The sequence below is a fragment of the Mytilus galloprovincialis genome, chromosome 5 (genome assembly GCF_965363235.1).
Source record: "Mytilus galloprovincialis chromosome 5, xbMytGall1.hap1.1, whole genome shotgun sequence".
NCBI lineage: Eukaryota > Metazoa > Mollusca > Bivalvia > Mytilida > Mytilidae > Mytilus > Mytilus galloprovincialis.
The window spans coordinates 21,378,628-21,402,441 of record NC_134842.1 but is presented as its reverse complement, the minus strand read 5'-3'; the positions used below and the strand labels follow the sequence as shown (position 1 = coordinate 21,402,441).

At 31.8% G+C, this 23,814-nt stretch overlaps 1 protein-coding gene across 1 annotated transcript in view; it reads left to right on the top strand.

The window, feature by feature from the left end:
- The first annotated feature begins 4,778 nt into the window (after positions 1-4,778).
- Positions 4,779-23,814, top strand: part of LOC143075387 (uncharacterized) — a 33,807-nt gene continuing 14,771 nt past the window's right edge. The window contains exons 1-4 of the mRNA XM_076250776.1: positions 4,779-6,881; positions 17,604-17,728; positions 20,730-20,826; positions 21,758-21,922. Coding sequence (XP_076106891.1) covers positions 4,790-6,881; positions 17,604-17,728; positions 20,730-20,826; positions 21,758-21,922 — 2,479 coding nt within the window. The 5' untranslated portion in view covers positions 4,779-4,789. The remainder of the gene's footprint in view (positions 6,882-17,603; positions 17,729-20,729; positions 20,827-21,757; positions 21,923-23,814) is intronic.

The window sequence follows — 23,814 nt, the reverse complement described above, 5'->3', positions numbered from 1 at the left end:
ATTGTCCTCGTAAGTTCCTATAGTCACGGTTTTATAAATTTCGTGTTTTCACAGGATACATGGTACCCCCAGATACCGTATTTTACGGGATATCTTAAACATGAAAAATTTAACTATTACACTCTTTGTTGGTGGTTACAATAATACTTGTTTATTAATATTAAATAATATATCATATAACAAAATCCGAAAGTATTTAAATATATAATAAATTATTATTTAAGCATTTTTGTAAGACTAAGATTTTACCCTTACATTAACCAGATTTTCATGAAAAGCAAAGTTATAACGTGTATCATTTCGATAATTTTGACTCTGATTAAAGCAATAAGACTTCGTGCAAGTTTGTGTGTCAAATGTGTGAAATAAACGAAATTTTGAAGACATAAGCAATTAAAAACACAAATCAAGTCAACATTTCCTAATTTTTACTCGTTGTGTGGGGCTAAATCTAGCAGTACATTGATATTTATTATTATTAATTCTTTTAATTTTTAAATCCTGTCTCTCATTATTCATTTTAGAATGGCATTAATATTTTATATTATTTTATGTATTCGTGTATTATGTTATGTCAGGTAATATAAGTGATGAAACGTAATGAAACTATTTGTATTGTATTGAAATGTGCTTGATTTATAAGGTTTGAAAATCAAGATAGCTTTGTAAAGTATTGTTTTGTTCAGGAGGAATCTGTTTTGTGTCTGTTTTTCAATATTTTAAACCTTTTATTGTATTTATTTCTTCTTGTAACTGTAGTATAAGAATCAAATCGATTTCGTGTCACCCACTGAATTTGGAACATCAAGTCTATGTGATGGTCTTGCATGATGTTTGAGACTTAAATTCATCTTTGCGTGAAAGACAACAAAAAAGCTAACACTGTTCCTGCTATGAATTATACACTAGCAGAAAAATCTGCAATAATTTTAAAGCTGAATTGGCAATAGGTATATTCTAGCAAACCACTGAAGCCAATGACCTATATGTACTTTTATATCCTGCGTTTCATGTTGTAGGGTATTCTTTTTTATCCGGTCTTTTGCAAAATCAGTGATGTTCAGTTTATACCAGGTCATAGATTTTCAAAAACCACATAACCTTCCTACTTTCTAAATCAATTGGTCGTTTCCTTACTGGAAGCCAATGAAAGGAATGCATTTATAATCTAAGAAAAGTATGACCATAAAAATCATTACCGAAAAAGTTGGGATAATACTTATAAAACAAGTTTTACTAATTGCTAAATTCATAGAAAAAAGAATTATATACATTCTTGGTGCGATATATCCTTTTTGTGTTAATGCAGGGTAAGCTATCAAATGTCAATCAATCAATACATTCTCTTTATGCATCTCCCAAGTCAGGATCGAAACAGTATTTGTGTGATTGTCATTGTTTCAAGTCTGTCATTTTGTTTTTTACAAATTATTTTGTTATGAATTATGCCGTTATATAAATACAGATCATTAGTTATCTTTTTGATTGTTTCAACATTTTTTTTATATCCAAGCATTTTATTGCCGACCTTATTGTATGGATTTTTCTCATTGCTGAAGACCATACGGTTGCCAATAACAAGTTTTACTAATTGCTAAATTAATAGAAAAAATGATTATATGCATTTTCGGTGCGATATATCCTTTTTGCGCTAATGCAGCGTAAAACTACCAATAGTCAATCAATCAATACATTCTCTTTATGCATCTCCCAAGTCAGAATCGAAACGGTATTTGAGTAATTGTTATTGTTTCAAGTCTGTCAATTTTTTTTTAACAAATTATTTTGTTATGAATTATGCCGTTATATAAATACAGATCATTAGTTATCTGAAATGTATTGTTTCAATTTTTTTTATATACCCAAGCATTTTATAGCCGACCGTATTGTATGGATTTTTCTTGCTGAAGACCACACGGTTGCCAATAACTGCTTACTTCCGCATCTCCTTTTTTATATTATATAAGTACTTCTTAAAAACATTATCAATGTCCCATACAAATTAGATAAGGTTAGATGAACTCGGCTTCAATGACATGAACATTTTGCTACCATTCCATACAACAAATATATTTTACCCACTAATTACAGTATCTGAGATAGGGACTTTACCACTAAAATTAACCTTATTTGCTGATTGATAAACCTTGCAACATGTGCAAGAATACCACAAATTTATAAGAAGACAAAGATACGGAAAAGTTACTGCTAGCTCAAGGAAAATTTTATATGTTCAGTTGTTTCAATCTGATTTTATCTATATTAACTCGCGTAATAGTATATATAAGCTCATAAATCAGAAATCTATTTTTTAGATTGATGTTGTTACAGTTCTCCTTTTGTAGATAAAATTTTAGCACAATTTATTATCAATAAGGCATATAAGTGTTTAAGAGGAAGATTTAAACTGTTTCTAATAGTCTTATAACTTTGACATTACCAATCTTCCTATGCACCATTTGCAGTTTTTCTTATTTCTATAGAGCAAAGATATACCCAGACTTGATACTTCAATCCAATATACATAATAATTCCATATTGCTAAAACTTTAGTAGATTTCTCTATATGATTTGATTGTGAATAAATAAGCATATTCGCCTGCGAAAACGTATATTCAACGCGCAAAACGTCGCGTGCTTTTACGTGCATACTTTTGGTTAAAAATAAATTTGACGTACAATATTGGTTTTTCATAAATATTTTCCATTACATGCATTTCTCTCAGAATATGGAATAAAGCAATTACTGTCTTTTGTTTCAGTAACTATGTGGTTTAATTGACTTTTGAAAAACTGATATTCACTTCGGCCGTTGGCCTCAGTGAATATCAATTTTCAAAAGTCAATAAAACAACACACCTCATCAAAAGAAAATCATTCTAGATATTACACCAGTTTTGGAACGAAGTCAATTGTGTGCGTTTGCACACTCATCAAATCAAGAAAATCATAACGAACACCTTCTATCAACAAACGGAAAAGATAAATTTCGGAGAGGTCAAGGTGAATGGATATTTTAGATATGCACCCCATTTAGTGCAAATGTCAATTTCGAACCCTATTCGGCAACATAGATATCAAATGTTTCCTAGATATAGAAACTATAGTAATAATCCTCTGAAATATATATTCGAATTTAAAGAAAATTGTGACTGCTGTAGACACCAACGACCTCAATAATTCGATGGAGCTTGTTTTCTGCTTTCCGATGATATAAAATACAGCCGTCTCTTATTCCTTTAACCCAAAACGATAAAGTTTGTTGACTGGGCATACTACTGGGTATAGTTGTTGACTGGGTGGACTTCGGCTGTTGTCTGCTCTATGGTCGGGTTGTTGTCGCTTTGACACATTTCCCATTTCCTTTCTCAATTTTACTAACATATTGTGTTTGCCTTTGCCTTCTATACAAGCAGTTAACTTTGGTTTACCAAGGCTACTAAATACTGAGTATGCAGGGTTGAGCATTGATTTGCTGCTGCAATTGTCATTGCCCAGTTAAAACTGTCTTTCCGTGTTTGTGTTTCCTGTTCTTATCTGAAGTCATGCAACGTTTAGTAGGATAGTACTATATTATTGACAACTTAATGGTAGTATTTGCAAATAGCTTTGACTTGTTTATTGTTAAACCTCTTGCTGTAGGAGGGACACATATGTCCATGTTTTAATTTATGCAAGCTTCTTACATTGATGTAACTCTTTAGAAAATTAAAAAAAACGAAAATTAAAATGTGTAATTATTTTTCTGCAATCTGCATGGCTCTCAACAAATGTAAAGGTCATTACGGCATAACGTCATATATTAAATGACGTCATTTTTCGGCATGTCACGGCAGTCGTATTTTCTGGCGTATGAAATGCAAACCTGAAAAACAACTGGCAGCAAGAGGGTTAAGCGCACCAATTGGAAAGCAGGTCACGGGTTGACCCCAAGTCTATCAGCAACAAGAGAGTCACGTGACCGTGAAAATTCAGTTAAACTACGGATGACACAAACCTCATTTTTACTCACTAAATACCACTGTCGTAATGAAAACTAATTGACCCAAATAATATTAAATATACATATTTATTATTCGTCAAAATTTGCACATCAAATCAAAATCCTTTATTCTTTATTTTATCTTCAAACTTGAAGTTTGTGTGCAAATTATCAATTTTCATTATCGAAAAATCTAAATATTTCCGAGGAATTTAAAAATGATGGGCTGAATCTAAATCTAATAAAGCATCTCATTAAGACAAACACTCGATATGAATACCTAGTCAATTGAATTTTGGATACGCAAACGTCAAGTTATTTTCGACACGAAGCAGTGTTGTTTTTTTTTTTTTTTGCCGATTTGTTCAAGAAGTTACCTCCAATTCATTTCACCAATCAAAAATAAAAACCCATCAAAATGAATAAAAAGGAGTTTACTTTATTGAAAAACCGGGGTTGGGGGGGGGGTCTTTCCGGTATTTGGATAAGCAAACGTCAAGTAATGGAAAAACGATGTTTTCGGCGAACAAAAGAAGATAGCTGATTTTTTTAGAACTGACAGGATAAAGAAATAGCATAACAATGTTGTACCGTTGTTTGACTTTAAAACAACGGTCAAAATAAACAATGACACAAATACACTAGATACTTTTTTTGATAAATTTCTTTTATCAAGTATTTTTTTTGGTCATTTTATGCACATTCATTTAATAAATAAAGACTATTATATTGTACAATTCGAATCTGTACAAGTGCTTTATTATGACTATTAAATATTAATTGTATTTCAGCATGATGCAGATTTTCATGGTCGTTAGTTGTCTCTTGGGTCTGATGAGATGTGTTGTCTTTGGAAAGGAATTAGCTCTACGAGAGCATTGGAAAAGTAAAATCAAGGTCGGATTAGCAGATGGAAAGCATATCGTTGATTTATTTAGTACCGAACCGAAGTCAAAGATTTTTAATCAAATCAACTTGTTGACAAATTTTGTCGGTACTATTGATAGCCTTGCTGCCTTTATTCAGGAGTATGATCCAAAAACCGAACAAGAAACGTTTAAAAAATTAAAAAAGGCGTTTACAGATATAAACAGAAAACTTGAATTGACAAGCGAGAAGAGGTTTGGTCAGGATTTCAGGGAAATTTACTTCGAATTAAGAAGCATTGAATTCAGTTTTGTCATCTTAAACAAATTTCTAGAAAAACTTGAGGAGTTGGAATGTACAAGTCAAGCTGACTGTGAAACAGGCATGCAATGGACTATTAAGCTGTTTAAAAATGATTTTGATATAGAAGATCAATATATGCACATCTTTCAGGCAACTTTAAATGGAACAAGGTTTTCAAAGATGTCGCTACTTCAGCAAGTTAAAGAAACGTCAGGTTGCAATGAAAAGACAATTTTGAATTTTGGGACTAATTTACTTTTGAAACTATTCAAAACTCAGCAAATCATGGTTGTGTATGGTAAGCTAGCTAAAACGAATATTAATTCATTATCACAGATACATAAATGGACTAAGAACATTTACGAATTCAGAAGGGCCTTACTAGGAGTTGTAGAAGAATGTTCCTCTAAGAATGTGTGTAAAAAACAGTGTAACAAAGGTAAATGTATCCATCTTTCAAAGGTAAATCGTGATATGTGTTTCTGTCCAAATTACTTTGATGGAGACAACTGTCAAAGCTTTAATCAAGTTGTCTTGGCAAAGGATACAGTAGCCATCTTATCAACCTTGAATCAGGTCCCTCAGGTAGGACATAGTATTGATACGAAATTGCAATCCAATTTTTTAACTGCATCAATGAAGTGTATTAGTTATGCTTATGAAATGATTCAAAAAGCAAGCATTGAGAATATAGAGAAGCAAGTTTTGACAAGTTTTGACCTTGGATCCTTTTATAATACATATCTGAGCTTGAACTACTTGATCAAAGATGCGAAAAAAATAATGAAATGTGATGAAACTGCAAAAACGGGGTATTCAAAATCGAAATTGATGCATACTGCCTATCATTTGACTAGGGCTCTGTACAAAATGAACTCGTACTTTAATTACAGACAATCTGACGATATATTTCAACCAGAATCATTGATGACCAGAGTTATCGGTATTAATAAGAACGAGGCTTGCTCAACAAATTTCAGAGCCAAAATTAACAATCTTTGGATACAGTTTAATCTTGCACAGGCCAATGGGTTTTCCGCCTTGTTACAAGTCCGTCATATATTAAATATTTATTCTCCCTCCGTTCTCCGTTTATTTAAGCAGCGCACTAACCAACAGATTAAATTTACAACGGATTCTACATGTAGTGCATCGATAAAACATTCAGCAAATGTTCATTGCGATCAATTTCATCTGACGAAGAATATTGACATTGAAAATAAGTGCATAAAAGGATATGCTCGCAAAGGCACTCGTTTTATCAAATGCCAAAATATAACCTCTGCATGTACACCTTGCACATGTAATACAACAGGAGCAATATCAAGAATATGCAATTCAGAAACGGGACAGTGTCAATGTAAAGAGAATTTTATAGGAAAGAATTGCGATATCGAAAGAAATCAGGACTGTAAGTTAAGTGAATGGACATCTTGGTCTATTTGTAGCAACGCATGTGGAATTGGGGCAAAGCAGAAGCGTTATAGACACATAGTACTTGAAAAAAAGGGACGTGGAGAGCAATGTCAAGATGATAAGGTAGAGAAAAAAAAATGTTTCAAACGATGCTGTAATGGTTTTTTTGAGTGTAAAGACAGTTTAAAATGTTCCATGGGAATGACCTGCCAACCTTGTAACTGTGACCACGAAGGATCTACAACTGGCAGATGTCAGCATATAAATGGTGCCTGTTTATGTAAACCAGGTTATTACGGAAGGCGTTGCCAAGGTATTTATTATATGCTATAAAGTGATTTATGCAATTCAATGACTGTTAAAAAAAAGAAATTTAGTCCATCTATCACATGATTATTTGTTGATATCGATGATTTGTTGTATTTGTATTCATATCAAGTGTGTTTGGGTTTTGAATTTGAGATGAAAAATAGGGGAAATGGAAACTGTGTATAAACAGTTTATCAGTAAAACAACATTTTTTTCGTTTGTTTTCAGATAGAAGTAATGAAGTTCAATGCATTTTCAATTGAGATCTTTCTGAATAAGCAAGGAAATATGGCTAAGTTTACAATTTTTGTTTAAAGAATTCATATAGGGGTCATGAGAAACGAAAATTGATAAGCATATTATCAAACATTTAAAGAATTCCAGAATGAAATAAAAATGTCTCCCGTGTGAATTTTCATTTCGTTGTTCATGTTGTTGATATTTCTTTTTTTTTATTTACAACAACTAATGAAACCAATTCCCAATCGGAACCGGAACAATTATCAATTTTCCGAAAAATGAAAAAAAAACAACAAAATTTCAGTTTTAAGAAAAAAATGTACTACAGTACATACATTATTGAAAATTTTCAATTCAATTTTCTAAGTAATAAAAAAAGAGACCTAGACTATTTTCTAGTTTCACTATTAAACAAAACATATACATGTAGGTTTTCGATATCACAAACTGGTCAAAACATTTACTAAATTTTATCACCGGTATAAGGAAATAATTCGTAAATATAACTCAACATGCAGACATCTTATACGTTCAGGTATTTCACATCCAAAATTTTATGGAAATATTCTTTATAAAGCACAAAAATGTCAGTATTCTCCTCAGAAACTAACAAAACCTTTAAATAGACTTATTAAAAGGGGATATAGTTACGATACTGTTGTCAGGTCATTAAAGATTGCATATTTTGGATTTAACATTGATTCACTGATAGGGTCTTTGCATCGGAACTAAACACATTTATTTCTTAAAAAAAACAGTTGTTGGCATGACACGGGTTATGTTCTTCTCATATATTTTATGATAGTATGATACTAAACCCCTAACGGGAGGGATTGTACCTGATATTCATATGATGAAGACATAATCTTTCAATCAGTTTAATTGAGGTCTGGAGCTGGCATGTCAGTTAACTGCTAGTAGTCTGTTGTTATTTATGTATTATTGTCATTTTATTTATTTTCTTTTGTTACATCTTTTGACATCAGACTCGGACTTCTCTTGAACTGAATTTTAATGTGCGTATTGTTATTCTTTTACTTTTCTACATTGGCTAGAGGTATAGGGGGAGGGTTGAGATCTCATAAACATGTTTAACCCCGCCGCAATTTTGCGCCTGTCCCAAGTCAGGAGCCTCTGGCCTTTGTTAGTCTTGTATGATTTTAAATTTTAGTTTCTTGTGTATAATTCGGAGTTTAGTATGACGTCCATTATCACTGTACTATTATGCATATTTTAGGGGCCAGCTGAAGGACACCTACGGGTGCGGGAATTCTCGCTACATTGAAGACCCATTGGTTGCCTTCGGCTGTTGTTTGCTCTATGGTCGGGTGGTTGTCGCTTTGACATATTCACCATTTCCTTTCTCAATTTTATGTAATCGTTTATGTCTATTGTCCAAGGTATATTCTAATTTTTTGGAGTAAATATTTAGGTGAAATAAATACATCTTTAAATTAGAATCAATCACTCCAATAAAAAATTGCTACAATGTACTTCTCCTTATTCAATTAATAACAAATATAAAATGTTAAGATGGAAATTACTCTATTTTATCTTGCACTTAGATGTCTCATCATACATATATATCCCAACAGGTATCGCTATGCTGTACCTGTATACTATACTGATATCGCTTTAAAGCTCCGCCCATTGCCGGACAACTTATTGGGATTGAAGAGTGTTAACTGAACCTTCGTTACCTCAGAATGTGTATTGCAGTCGCATTCCAATGACGTATTGTTTGACATTATGGGGTCTTTAAGTTTTCAAGCATTTCTTTATAGCAATAAGAATGAAACACATTTAATGATAACAGACACACATGACAGCAGTATTTTCTACAACACAACTCATCGATTTCAAAACTTGAATGTGTACTTGATTAACACAACATAAACCATGTCTATTTCAGCATGATAAGCTAATTTCAAGTTCAGTTCTAAATACTGAAGCGTACGACAACTCGAACACTTTTGTTTCAAATCGAACAATGTTTTGTTATTTATTTTTTACTGTTGAAATAAGTTGTTTTGTTAGAATACTGACTTATTCACTTTGATCGATGTATTATTGTTGACCATTCGAGATTGTGTTTTTTTTTTTGCGAACCCACCTTGAGTTGAATATGTGATTTTAATATTACTACGCGGGACTCAAGGGATTTTAAATTGAAATCTACTGCAAAAAATGTTAGTTTCTTTGTTTTTCAAAGGTCAAACAAGATACAGAATTAATTGCAGAATAAAGACAATAACTGTTTAGTGTCTTTAAATATCAGCTGTATTTGTACTCGGCACTTACTAGGAGTAATAGCTCGCAAAAGCTCGCATTACACCTGTTTCCTAGCTTCGTACACATACAGCTGATATTTAAAGACACTAAACAGTTACTGTCTATATATCTTCCCATGTAAACACATACTACTACAATGGAAAATACAAGAAACAAGTCAATGTCAATTCTTTCACGAAATTTGGAAGAAAGTATATGTACTTTTAAACAAAATCAAGATTGGGTCACATATATTTAATTTAAAGACTTAAGTACTGGGCTATAAAATACATGATCCTATATATCACGAAATGAATATTTTCCTAATTATCTTAATCTATTCAATTCATAAAATTACTCATATATAAAATTATAAACAAAATGCTAAAGACCCTTATGCAGTTTTCAGAAATGACTTTTTAAACACACATGAAATTAACATATTTATTAATACTAAAATCAGCATTTTTTTAAATAATGTAAAAAGATACACATGTCTGGTACTGTAATGAGTTACAATTTATGAGTAAAATTAGCAAAGACCAATCTAAACAACATTTGATACAAAAATTTAACAATACTTTTAGATATTTGAATGATATATTGGCTCTCAAAAATGACGACTTCTGTAAATATACTAAAGAAATTTGTACTGTTCAACTTACTTTAAATAAAGATAATACTAACAGTTCTTTGCGTACAATAGTTACGTTTTGAACCAAGTATTATCCTTGGTGTCGGCTACTAGTCCTGAATGTCTCAAAATTCAAAAAATGATTTTTTCTTAAAATTCTTGATGAATTGATTTTTAACATATCAAAATAAAACATAAGGTCACAATATTTTTGTATGGAAAAACTTGATTTTTCATTATAATAACATTCTAACCCATCAAGATGTGTAAGAATGTCACGAACGTCCCTGCCTTCAAAACAATCTAAGAAAAAAGTCCAAAAGGTGTTATTTTCACGACATATTAAATGCCAGTTATTTCGGCAAAAAAAAACAATGAAGAAAAACAGAACGTAAACCTGATCTTTACGTCATCATAATAGACTCACATATCCAACAATCAGTTCAATATATAAGGTGTTTAGAAATCAAAGAGGGTCACGGGCATTATTTCCCTGACTACTAATATTATAAATAAGAGTTCCCTCAACCAACATACATAGCTTAACTCAAGACTTTATACCGTTTTTCTTTATTTTTTATTGCCTTAGGTATGATTTTTTTTCAAATAACGGTGTTTAGAAATTTTAGATTGGCTCACTCTTTAAGTGGCCTACTTTGAGTTCCTTTTCAAAAGTCTCACAACTAATGCCGGGTTCAGGCAAACAAATCTTTAAGATTTCTGCTGTGTTTATACGCAATGATAGACACTTTTTTAAATATTTGTCTGCATACCTCACTTGATCTGCCTGTAAATTAATCCAGGACTTTCCTCACGCTCTGTCCAGTCCTTTAACTGCCGGGCTATAATCCAGTAATCAAAGAGAGTCACGGCCATTTTTTCCTTGAATACTAATATTCTTATCATTGTCGATATAATTATCGTACCTTGATTTAAGAATGGTTTTGTCTAAATATTTTAAATATTTATTATTTTTGAGGCATCATAGGAAGAGATGCTCAGACAAAATCCCAGTAACATAAAACGCTGAAAATGCAGTTGTCTCTGAGGTCCATATATGCATATAAGAAAAGTTAGAATCAAGTAAAAAATCTATACCAACTACTTGTAGGTTTTATTTAAGCTTGTGTCAATTGCACTTCTATTGTTCACCTTTCTAAACAATAGATCGACCATGTCTCGTGGGTCCAAGTGTTAGTTAATGTATAAAAGAAGATGTGGTATGATTGCAAATAAGACAACACGTCATAAGAGACCATACTCCACAGAAGTTAACAGCTGTAGATCACACTACAACCTTCAACAATGAGTAAACAAATACCGAATAATTAGCTTTAAAAGGTATCGAAATCACAAAATTAATGTACATTTTATATTTTAGACAATTTCGGGTGTTTCATATGGATCAACCGAATTCTTGTAAATCCTATCAATAATTAATAACGAAATCATATAGGCGAACAATAGAAACGCAGTGGTCTCTTGTTAAAGATACATCTAGACATGTCTTCAACCGAAGAGTATACGCAAAGTTAGCTGTCCCTGAAATCCAGTATCAGGGTATACCTGAAATCAGTTATAAATCGAAAATTTAAAAATTATATCAGTATAAAAGATGCATAAAGTCAGTCTGTCAGAAATTTTTCATTGTTGCATCGAATTTATACAACGGATTAACAAATTATTTAATGTGAAACATACCTTTAGTTATCGTTGTCAATATAATGCAATTTGATGCAACTGTCATACAAGTAAGAGGCTTAGCTAGCTTATCAACCAGGTTCAATTCTCCATTTTCTACCATAAAACATTCTGGAATATGACAGTTGTTTTCCATTCTCTTGATGTGTCTTATGATTGTGCCATTTGATTAGGGACTTTCCGTTTTGAATTACTCGGAGTTCATTATTTTCTTATTTTTTTAGAAGCATTTTCTTCGTAACACAATTCATCACATTCATCTTGAAATGAAATTTTAAATACACCGACATCAAATGCAGACTCTTCTTCGGCTACGTTTTCTGCAGTTATATAAAAAAATAACTCATGAATACACAAGTCTTCGCTTTTCCAAAACAGCGCTTCAATTTTCTTTTAAATTCATATACACAATGGCATTTTGGAAATCAGAAAGGATACCAATGGTATCAAAATCGTCTATGTTACTGGAAAACATGTATCGTAGGTAGATCAAGGGAGAGGCGAGGCTACCCCATACCCATTGATTTATCTAGAGAACTACGTATATGTTAGATAAATCAATATAGATTAAAGGCAGAAGTTACATTTAAGTGATTTTTTTTAAAGTAACGATGTATATTGCAAATATCTGTTGATTCAGTACCAATTTTTCATATAACAAAATATTTAAGGAACTGCTATGAACTTTCTATGAATTGTCCATTATGTTTTAGATTCCGATTAACAAAATGATATGTAGTAACGGATCCAGTCATATTTGTATATTTGAATAGTGTGTTCTTACTTAAAAATGATAATTAAAAACGTGAGGGAGAAGGGTTCCCATTAAATAACATAATTTGACCCAAAAAAGGTGTTTCTACAAATGACAATAGAGTTTTTGTAGGTTTAGAATGTACATCCGCCTAATCCTGCGTAATCGCAGTAGCTATGTTTATAGTAAAACATGAGATTCGTATTTCCTATCCATAAGTCATTATAGGTGAAATTAATGACTAAAATACTCACTTATTGTTCTTCTGTAATGTAAAGTTCGAATACGGTTATTTTTCTAGAGCGGTTGTTTTATCGGCAATGTTTTAGCTGCTGTAGTTAGTTCACCTCTATTATTGAAGACTTTACCCAATTATACGAATTTTATAGCAGATTCAAATGGTTATAGGGCAAAACAAAACAAATCACACATTTTAGAGATTTTTGTATTTATTTATTAGGTAAAAATGATAATATTTGTTGTTTCGGGTTTCACATTAAGACCTCCATGCATTACCAATGTTTGTAAGGCACCACAACTTACTATACGCCAAAGGTGTCTCTGAACTAAGAACAAACAGTCAACTGATAAAAAAAATTATTTAAAATATATTTGATTAAGATTAACTAATTCAGTCAAAATTGGGGTTGAAATATTAATCTAGGTTACCAACAAAAACCTTAAACATGGGAATTAAGACTAAGGTTATCCGGCGGTTTGAACTCCAACATGGAACTATTCTCTAAGGAAGCCATCTGTTTCAAAAGTATATAATGTATCATTATATAAGAATATGCGTTAATCAGTCATGCAATATGCCACCCATTTTTCTTTTTTTAGCAGTCTGTGCAATAATGCTGTCCTTACTACACTGTCATTAACTTTTGTATGTATATTCAAAAACATATCAGTCTATGGAAGAAGCGTATCGATAAAAACTTTTCTTATATCACATAGCGATATTGTCTAATATCAATTGTAAATATGCAGACATTCCATGCGGAAAATGTTGTTTTCGGCAACGAAAAATTAAGAAAATATTAACTTTAAAACTTATTGTTCAAATATAAACAACAATTGAGTCTAAATATACATTCAGAAGTCAGCTAGGAGCAAACGTTTATGTCCGTGTAAAATTTGAAGTGCTGTGTTTTTCTTATATACATAAATATTTCTAATATCAATGAGATACTTTTAAAATATCATAGCGGTGTTTGTATAATATCAATATTAGAACTTATTAGTATTAATATTTGACTACTGAACCCATTTTTTGACAATTTTACCTATTATGTCTGTTTTGTTCACGCATCGTTGTAAATATGACATAATTTGATGAGACTGTCATACACGTGAGTGGTTAAGCGCTATAAAACCAAGTTCAATCATCCGTTTTCAAAATTTGAGAATGCCAGTACCGAGTCAGAAATATGACAGTTGTTATCCATTCGTTTGATGTGTTTTATCATTTGATTTCACCATTTGATAATAAGGACTTTCTGTTTTGAATTTTCCTAGGAGTTCATTTTTATATTTTTTTTTTTACTTCTTAGTAGTATTGTATTAAATAAGCAGTTTTAAGACAATTGCATAAATTCAAATTGTTTTTGGTAACATCTTACAAATTTCTCAATTGGTTTTGGAAATAAAAATTAATCAAATAAGGGATTAATAGACAATGCCGTAATCAAATAGCTAAGTATATCAAAATGATTGTTCACATATATAACATTTAGCAAATTTCATAATGAACGCACCGAAATAATATATATCCGATACTCTCGCAACGCACGCATGAAAGACTTTCCTTATTGATAACAATGAACTTAATTTGTGACAAAGATGAATCATACTGTCCTCGTTCAGATTGATTCGAGAAAATCTGACGTGTATTTTTTAATCTCCTTTTTTATACAAATCAGACCGTTGGTTTTCCTGTTTGAATGGTTTAACACTAGTAATGCTTTTGTTCCTATATAGCGTGGTGTTCACTGTGAGCCAAGGCCCCGTGTGTAATGCCCTTCATTGATCTATAATGGTTTACTTTAAATAAATTATTACTTTGATGGAAAGATGTATCATTCGAACTCATGCACTATCTTCTTTTATCTATAAATCTTTAAAATTTTCCTTATTTTCTAAATTCTCTTCGTTCAAACGGACATAAATTATTTATATACTAGACTATATGATTTCTATATACCTCGGCCCAATCTGTTTCTTATCTCATTCATAATATAAATAGATAAAACACTAGTTTTAGAACTTGTCAGGCACGATGACCAATCTCTTTTATATAATATCAAACAATTACAATACATGTTTATCCAATGATAACAAAATTACAAAGGTTTGTAATTGTGCAAAATACAGTCCACATCACAGAATAAGTCCTCAGTTTAAATAAACTAAAAAAAAAGTTGTCTCAACAATCTACAAATAACAAACAAAAAATGTTACAAAAAGTATATTTAATACTGTTTTCGAATATATATTATATATGTGCTTAAGTATAACTAACTACGTGTGCACATGCGAATGGTCAACGCCCTTATCGATAATTTAAAATCGACCACGTACATTAATATATTTATAAATAACTGATTCCAGTCCTCAAACTGAACGATTTAAATTAATAAATATAGAAAAGATATAAACACATTTCTCTAACTCTTCGTCAATTTATCCCTTTCTTCACTCATTGTATAAAAAATATTTAATCAACGTGTGGTTCGTTTGATCTCAGTACTTCATTGGTTAAAATACGATTATGATGTCGAACAAGCGATACGAATTGTTATTTTGCACTAAGAAATGTTCGCGTATTTATACGATCGGTTTACTAGTCAAAAACGAAAGTCAAATCTCTGTGGCAACAATACATCGGAATGCCCTAACGGTCATCGCGATGTAAAAGAGCGTCCACGGCGAGATGATTATGTTCATTGAGATATCGATTTACCAACGGGAAAAGTCTTTGATATCCAAAAAAGAACTGTTTTCCTTCTAAATATTTTTTTCTATGTTAATAATAAATACATTTTCTGTTTGACAAGATTTTTTATTTTCGTTGTATCTGAAGTTGTCCTATTTATAGTCTGAGTCTGAGTTAGTATCTTCAAAGTTCGGGACATCAGCATTTGTACATTTTAATTTGTTTGGATTATTTATTTTACCATTTGAATATTCATTATAATTTGGAGCTGTATTGATTGGATTGTTTGAATGAATGTTTCTTTTAAATAATGATATTTTTGTCTACTTTGATATTACCAAGGTGGGTAGGCTATAGCAGTGTGACCAGTATATTAGAATCTGATAAGTCGGTAGACGTATTTGCAGCCGCTTTTAAACTCCGCCAATGCATCATTACTTCAAATATAATTATAAAAACGAAGATGTGGTAAGATTGCCACTGAGACAAATGAAAGAGACCAAACTAAGTCAGACATTAACACCTATGGGCTACCGTACGGCCTTTAACAATGAGCAGAGCCCATACCGCCTAGTCAGCTATAGAAGACCACGATAAGACAATATCAAACAATTCAAACGAGAAAACTAACGGCCTTATTTATATAAAAAAAAAAGATTAACGAAAAACAAATATGTAACACATAAACAAGCGACATCCACTGAATTACAGGCTCCTGAATTGGGACATTCACATACATGAATAATGTGGCGAGGTTAAACATTTTAGTTAGTCGGTTAAACCATTTGATTGAAAACAATAGACTGAACAGGTTGTTAACACTTTCAACTATTAGTAGGGGCAAACAACATTTTCGAAATGATAAGTTAATGTAAGCGTTAGTTTTGTTACAGTTACGAAATTTTAGTTATGTTGATCCTAAAACATTAAAACGGTCATGATCTAAGTTTGTGAATAAGGTTTAGAGTTTTCTTAAGATGCATTGTGATGTGTTATCGTATTCATTCTATACTAGAAAACTATAGCAGTAATATCAGAAAAGTATCGCATTCGTAAAATTTTGATATTAAAAAATCATCGCTATGATATAAGACAAATATCGCATTGATATTTTAAAATATAGCAGTATCGTGGACTTATAGGTGATTTTGGCGTAGCAAACAATTAAATTCATCTCAATTGCATTCCACTGAATTTGCTGATTATGACATTTATAGAATGTGTACATCTACAAAGGATAAATCGTGTATGTATGCTTCGTTTATTCAATAATTCAATTTTCTCGTTTAAATACACCTTGCTTGTTATTACATAAAATAACTCATGAAAATTATACATCAGACGTATGTCGAGTTAAATGTCACCCTGTTTTAAGAAAAGAGTCGTTGCTTTATAATGAGAAATCTGCCTTTCTTCTTACAAATGCTAACATTCGTCTGAAATTTCCCACAATGCAACTAGTTGATATAAGACAATATCGCTAGATGATATAAGAAAAGCTTTTATCGAATCGCTTCTTCCATAGACTGATAAGTATCGATGGGTATAAATGTAGATAAAAACTCGTTTTTTTTCTAAAGTGAACATTGATTGGTTAAATATTTCTCAGTGATGTCCTGTGTTTGAATTTGTTTGTCAGCTTTTTGGTCATGAATGTTTGTCTCTAATATTTAATTAACTGTGCATTTGTATTCAGATATCGCAAATCAAATGTATTCGTTCATTGTGTAATCATACGTTTTTTGATTGAGTTAAGTTTGCCAATTGATATTTTATCGTATGTTTTTCTATGTTGTAATGTTATGCTATTGTTTCAGGAAAAGGGAGAAGGTTTGGATCCATTAAAACGTTTAATCCCGCTGCAAATGTTTGCACCTGTCCTAAGTCAGGAATCTGATGTACAGTAGTTGTCGTTTGTTTATGTGATATATACGTGTTTCTCGTTTCTCTTTTTTTTTTATATAGATGAGACCGTTGGTTTTCCCGTTTCCTAGCTTGTTGTTCGGTGTGTGACAAGGCTGCGTGTTGAAGGCCGTACTTTAACCTATAATAGCTTACTATTATAAATTGTTATTTGGATGGAGAGTTGTCTCATTGGCACTCACACCACATCGTCCTATATCTATAGTTGATTATCATGTGAAAGAGGAAAATAACTTCAGTTTGATTATTGATTTTTCTTTATTTCCAGGAAAACCGATGGATTGCAGTGATTTCAAAACAAAAAGAGAAAATGGAATTTACACAATATCTCCAAAGGATTCTGAAGGATTTAAGGTCTACTGTGACTTTAAAATCGACAAAGGCGGATGGACGGTAATTGATATAAATCGACCGTTTAATCAAATTAAATTAAAAGTATTTTAAAGTAGTTAAATGATGATAAATCGTTGTTTAAGATTTCGTTGCAATCAGTTGCAATAACTACAAAAATATCAAAAAGAAAAATGAATTTGAAGAGTCTGGAACCTCCTTGTAAACTCAATATTATTCCGGGACAGAACTTTGCCTCTCTCTATTCCTTTTTTCAACAGAAATTTCTAAATCTCTCTCTCTCTACATATATATATATATATGGTACTTTGTGGTATTTTTTTTTTAAAGTTTATCAACCATATCACACTTTGAAGGCAGTGAGGTCCTTAATACAAATCAGAATTAAGAAACTGAATCGGTCCATCAATGCCCATGCTACGTCAATTTTTAAAGACCCAAATGTTGCTAAACACCTATCCGACCTCCATGATAAATATGTTGTTGTCCCCGCAGACAAAGCCCCAAATAACATCGTTTTTGTCTGTAAAAGTCATTACATTAATTGCTTGATAAACGAATTAGGTATAGACAATTCACTTGGAAACTCAACATATACCCTCACGACACTTACCAAAGAGGAAATCCTGGATAATCATAGGTCTGTTCTTTGTTCCTTTGGTATTTCAACCAAAGATGAAGAACTGGATCTTCCATCACTGTATTGGATACCTAAACTACATAAGTGTCCTTACAAACAGCGGTATATTGCTGGGTCTTCCAAGTGCTCCACAAAACCTCTTTCTAAATTATTAACATCCATTTAATCAGCAATCAAAGACGGGCTTCAAAGTTATTGTGAAACTGCCTATTCTAGAGGTGGCGTGAATCAGATGTGGATACTTAAAAATTCCAAAGATCTTTTAGAGTACATACAATCTAACTCTCTTTCATCTTGTAACAGTATTAAAACATTTGACTTCTCTACTCTTTACACAAGTATTCCACATTCCAAACTTAAAGACAAATTAAAAGAGTTGGTATTACTTTGCTTCATAAAAAAGAATGGCCAACGTAGATACAAGTATCTTGTCTTAGGGAGGGATAAATCCTACTTTGTAAAGAATCACTCTGATTCAAACAAAAAATTCTCTGAAACCGATATTATCAAGATGCTTGATTTCTTGATTGACAACATATTTGTTACGTTCGGAGGGCGTGTTTTTCAACAGACTGTCGGCATCCCAATGGGAACAAACTGTGCCCCTCTACTTGCTGACTTGTTTCTTTATTATTATGAGGCTGACTTCATGCAGGAACTTCTTAGGAAGAAAGATAAGAAGTTAGCAATATCCTTTAACTCTACTTTCCGCTATATAGATGACGTTCTTTCACTAAACAATTCAAAATTTGGTGACTATGTGGAACGCATCTATCCCATCGAATTGGAGATAAAGGATACTACAGATACAGTTAAGTCAGCTTCATATCTTGACTTACATCTAGAAATTGACAATGAGGGTCGGTTGAAGACAAAACTTTACGACAAAAGAGATGATTTCAGCTTTCCAATTGTGAACTTTCCATTTCTAAGTAGCAACATTCCAGCAGCACCTGCATACGGGGTATATATCTCTCAATTGATACGATATTCCCGTGCTTGCATTTCCTATCATGATTTTCTTGATAGAGGGTTACTGCTCACAAGGAAGCTATTAAATCAAGAGTTCCAAATGGTGAAGTTGAAATCATCCCTTCGTAAATTTTACGGACGCCATCACGAGTTGGTTGACCGTTATGGAATAACCATTTCACAAATGATATCGGATATGTTCCTCACGTCGTAACTACAATCCCCTTCCCTTTCATGAATTTGACCTACCGAATTAGACTATTTACCGGATTTGTAATCACATAAGAAACACGAAGGGAGCCGCATGTGGAGCAGGATCTGCTTACCCTTCCGGAGCACCTGAGATCATCCCTAGTTTTTGGTGGGGTTCGTGTTGTTTATTCTTTAGTTTTCTATGTTGTGTCATGTGTACTATTGTTTTTCTGTTTGTCTTTTTCATTTTTAGCCATGGCGTTGTCAGTTTGTTTTAGATTTATGAGTTTGACTGTCCCTTTGGTATCTTTCGTCCCTCTTTGATCTCTGAAATACTCAGTTTTATTTATCATATTTTCCTTAAGCGGTTTTAATGCCGTGATACACTCCTTTTTCCTTGTTGACACTTAACAAGTTTAAAGAAATAATCATTTCACGCCATTCTAATTATAACATATGGTATATTCGAATCTTCATTTTCTTAAGTATTTTTTTTTATTCGCTGATTAGTCTTTTGTAGACAAAACGAACGTTTGACGTACATACTATAACTCCTGGTATCTATGATAATAATAGTTATTAGGGGTGTACAGAATTTTACACCGTTGTGCGAAAATTATTTTAATATTTGTAATCATTTCTTTTTAATTTTGTCTTAAATTTTTTTTTTTTTTATTAATTTTTTTTGTGACATTTTTTTCTCCTTTATTTTGCAAAAAAAAAATATTTGGCAAATTGTTATTTATCCCGGGGTAATTAACCAATCGGATTTTAGTATTTTTTCTGCATAAGAAATGTTTATTCACAACCACTTGGTCATTGCCACTTCTGATGAAGTTTTGCTCTCCGGGGGTTTCACTATACCAGAATTCGTTACTTCTATGTAGACATGAATTGTCATTGTTATATTCATAATTAAATTAACTTTTCGAATGACTAAGGATGTGTACGCAATGAAAATGTTACCTAAGCTGTTTTTTGCTCAAACATTTTGAAATATTAGGACACAATGCTCTCCATTTTCCTACTTTTTTTGGTATTTTACAGTTACGATCTGAACGTAACTATTGAGTCTTTTGTAGCCGGAACACATATCTGGCGTAAGAATTTTAAACCTTGTATATATGATGAATTCATTTACAGTTGCATAATTCTGATAATTTTTTCGATACGCAGATAGTCTCGACATGAATTTTTGTATACAAAGTAGTTTACTGTTTAAACACAATGTTTTGTCAGGTGTTTCAGAGAAGATTAAACGGGAAGACAGACTTTTACAGAGGTTGGGAAGCCTATAAAAATGGATTTGGAGATTTGGAAAAGGAATTTTGGTTAGGTAGATATCTAAATTTTATAACTAAGTATGACTTATCCTGTTGAAATTTAGAAATAAGATAGTAATCAGTTAATTACATGCTATAATTATTGTGTAACATATAAATAAATATTAATGAATTTGTTGATAAAAAATGTTATTATGTATTTAATATTAAACAAATTTATGTCTGATATTACAATACGAAAAATTCAAATTGGAATAAAACATATCGTATATCTTTTGGGAAATAAACTGCAGAACGCAGGATGTATGCTTAAAACATAATTTTATGAGTTTCATCTTTAAATCACAATATATTTTTTTAATTCACGTTTTGTCGATGATTTAATACACAGAAAAATAGAAAAAAATACCGGAGTTCGTTATTTGATTAAAATCAGAAAAAAAACTTGAACGATTGACAAAATTATCGCCAAAAACAATTAACCCAAACACTTTTCAATACAGAAAATCGGCATTTAATGTCGCCTTTGGTTATGAATAAGCTTATGTGTAAGTTGAGTAAAATTGTTTAGGTAAAAAAAAATGAAAGAAATGAGAAAAAAAAAAATAACCATTAAATAAATAAACATTAAATTAAACAAAAAGTAAGAAAATTTCAAACAAAACGGTGAGTCTCACTGATATTTTTTTTGAACGGATTTGAAAATTTAATCACCGACTGCACCTACAATTGACGACACTGACAAGAAAACATATAATTGCTAGTTCATTTGAGATACTTTAGCCACAGGCAGGCCACAATAAAGCACTATTGGATATTTTTTTTAATTTGATATAAAAAAGAATTTGTTTATCAAAATTATGACTCAGTAAACATACAAACCAATGTATTTCATTAAACCGAAGGTGAGGATATCAGTTCAAAAATATATATATCATGTATGATGCGAGAAATTCTATACATCACACTTGGTATTCTTACTAGGTAACGAACATATACATAGTCTGACTAAGCAAGGAAAGTACGAACTACGAGTAGACATCTCCGACTTTAATGGTAACAAAGCTTATGCAACATACTCCACATTTTCTGTTGGTGATGCTTCTACGAACTATAAACTTACTGTTGCTGGTTACAGTGGGAATGCTGGTGAGTTTGAATTTATCAAAACAAATACGCAATGAAAATAAATCATGATATAAAAAAATCTCATGAATGACCCGGATGATAAACATCGTATTGAATGTAATTCGTTAATGATTTACAGTTTCGGATTCGAAAATAGCATTGCCTTGTGCTTTCATACTACTTATCTGACAACACACCACAATTACTGCTAATAAAATGATGAACTTATAGACATATTATGTTTTCTGACAAATAAGTGTTTTATTTCTGTGGTAAGTAATATTGACATAGGACACTGCTGTCAGTGTTAAAGTCCCTTTTTCTTTAGTATTAGCCATCGGGTATGCTAGGGGAGACAAGTTTGAGAAGCAAAATGCCTTTGTAAAAATAAGATTTAATGGACGATATATGGGAAATGATTTCATATTTGGTCAGCAGCTTGATAATGTTGAGGGGAGGAAATTAAACATCTACGATGCAGCCTGTAAGCCGATAACATGAATTTTAAAACACATTACACAAGGACAATTTTAGTCAAACTCTTCTTGACCTCTATGAAAGCGAATAGTTTTAAATTTGGTCTGGTAATTAATAATATTAATTTGTAAAGTGTAAGCAAACGGCACCATATGCCATGCATCTACATCTGGTTTGCTGAAATTTTTCATCACTCATTTAACACGGAAATTTTTCGACTGTATGTCTTTGGCTTCTTTGAAGGCAGATGCACCGTGTATAATTAATTTACATCCACCGTGCATCCACTTCCTCAATGTCGATAGTTTGAAACTTGTTAACACTCTTTGAACCAGGAAAGTTTTCGTGAAAGTTGTCTTGGCTTAAATGAAAGAGAATGATTCATATTTGAACTGAAGCTTGAAAGTTCCATGAATGTGTTACCTTAATTAATTTCTTGCGACAACGCCTTCTAAACCTGGTATTGGTCTACGTTAAGTTATACCGGGAAAAGCCTTAACGACGGTGTTCTTTGTTACTGATGCAGGCAGATGTAAATTGTTACTATTATGTTTTATCTTATTGTGTAGTAAGATTGCCAGTTGTTTACCTCCAGCTGCTATTTTGTTTTCTTCTGGTCTTGCAAAAGTAAGACTAGTCACTTGCTTGCATCGCTACAAAGCATATGGAACTTCCAATTCCTTCCCGTGAAAAGGATAATACGAATTTTATTGATTTTAATCATTTTCTGATACACCATTTTACAAATGCCTTTACACTAATAGTCTTAACAATTATAAACGGTAAATTTTAACCTGAAAAGGGCAAGACTAGATGAGTTTACTATCTAAATACTTGTGGTTGATCACATTTCATATTTCATTTATAAAGGTTTCGTGTCAGCATCGAAATATCTAATGAATGTTGATACCAATCAAATCAACCACAAAAAGTTTCGTAGTTGACATCAACCCTATACTATGTTGATAACATACTGAAAATTACATGAAACTAACCCTTGTTATTTGTTTTGCACGAATAGAATTGAAAAACATAAAAAAATCTCCAATACTTATTTCGTAGGTGACCGTTTTGTAGTGGACATATTTACATGGTTTTTTCCCACAATCTCCATATTGCAATAGTAACAAGAATGATTATATTCAACTTATGTTACGTAGTGGACATTTTCATGAGTGTCGAGTGGACAAAACCGTTTGGATCGTAGTGGACAAAAAGTTTCGTAGTTGACATCAACCCTATACTATGATGATCACATACTGAAAATTACATGAAACTAACCCTTGCTATTTGTTTTGCACCAATAGAATTGAAAGAAATCAAAATCTCCAATACTTGTTTCGTAGGTGACAGTTTTGTAGTGGACATATTTACATGTTTTTTTTCCACAATCTCCATATATATTGCAATAGTAACAAGAATGAGTATATACAACT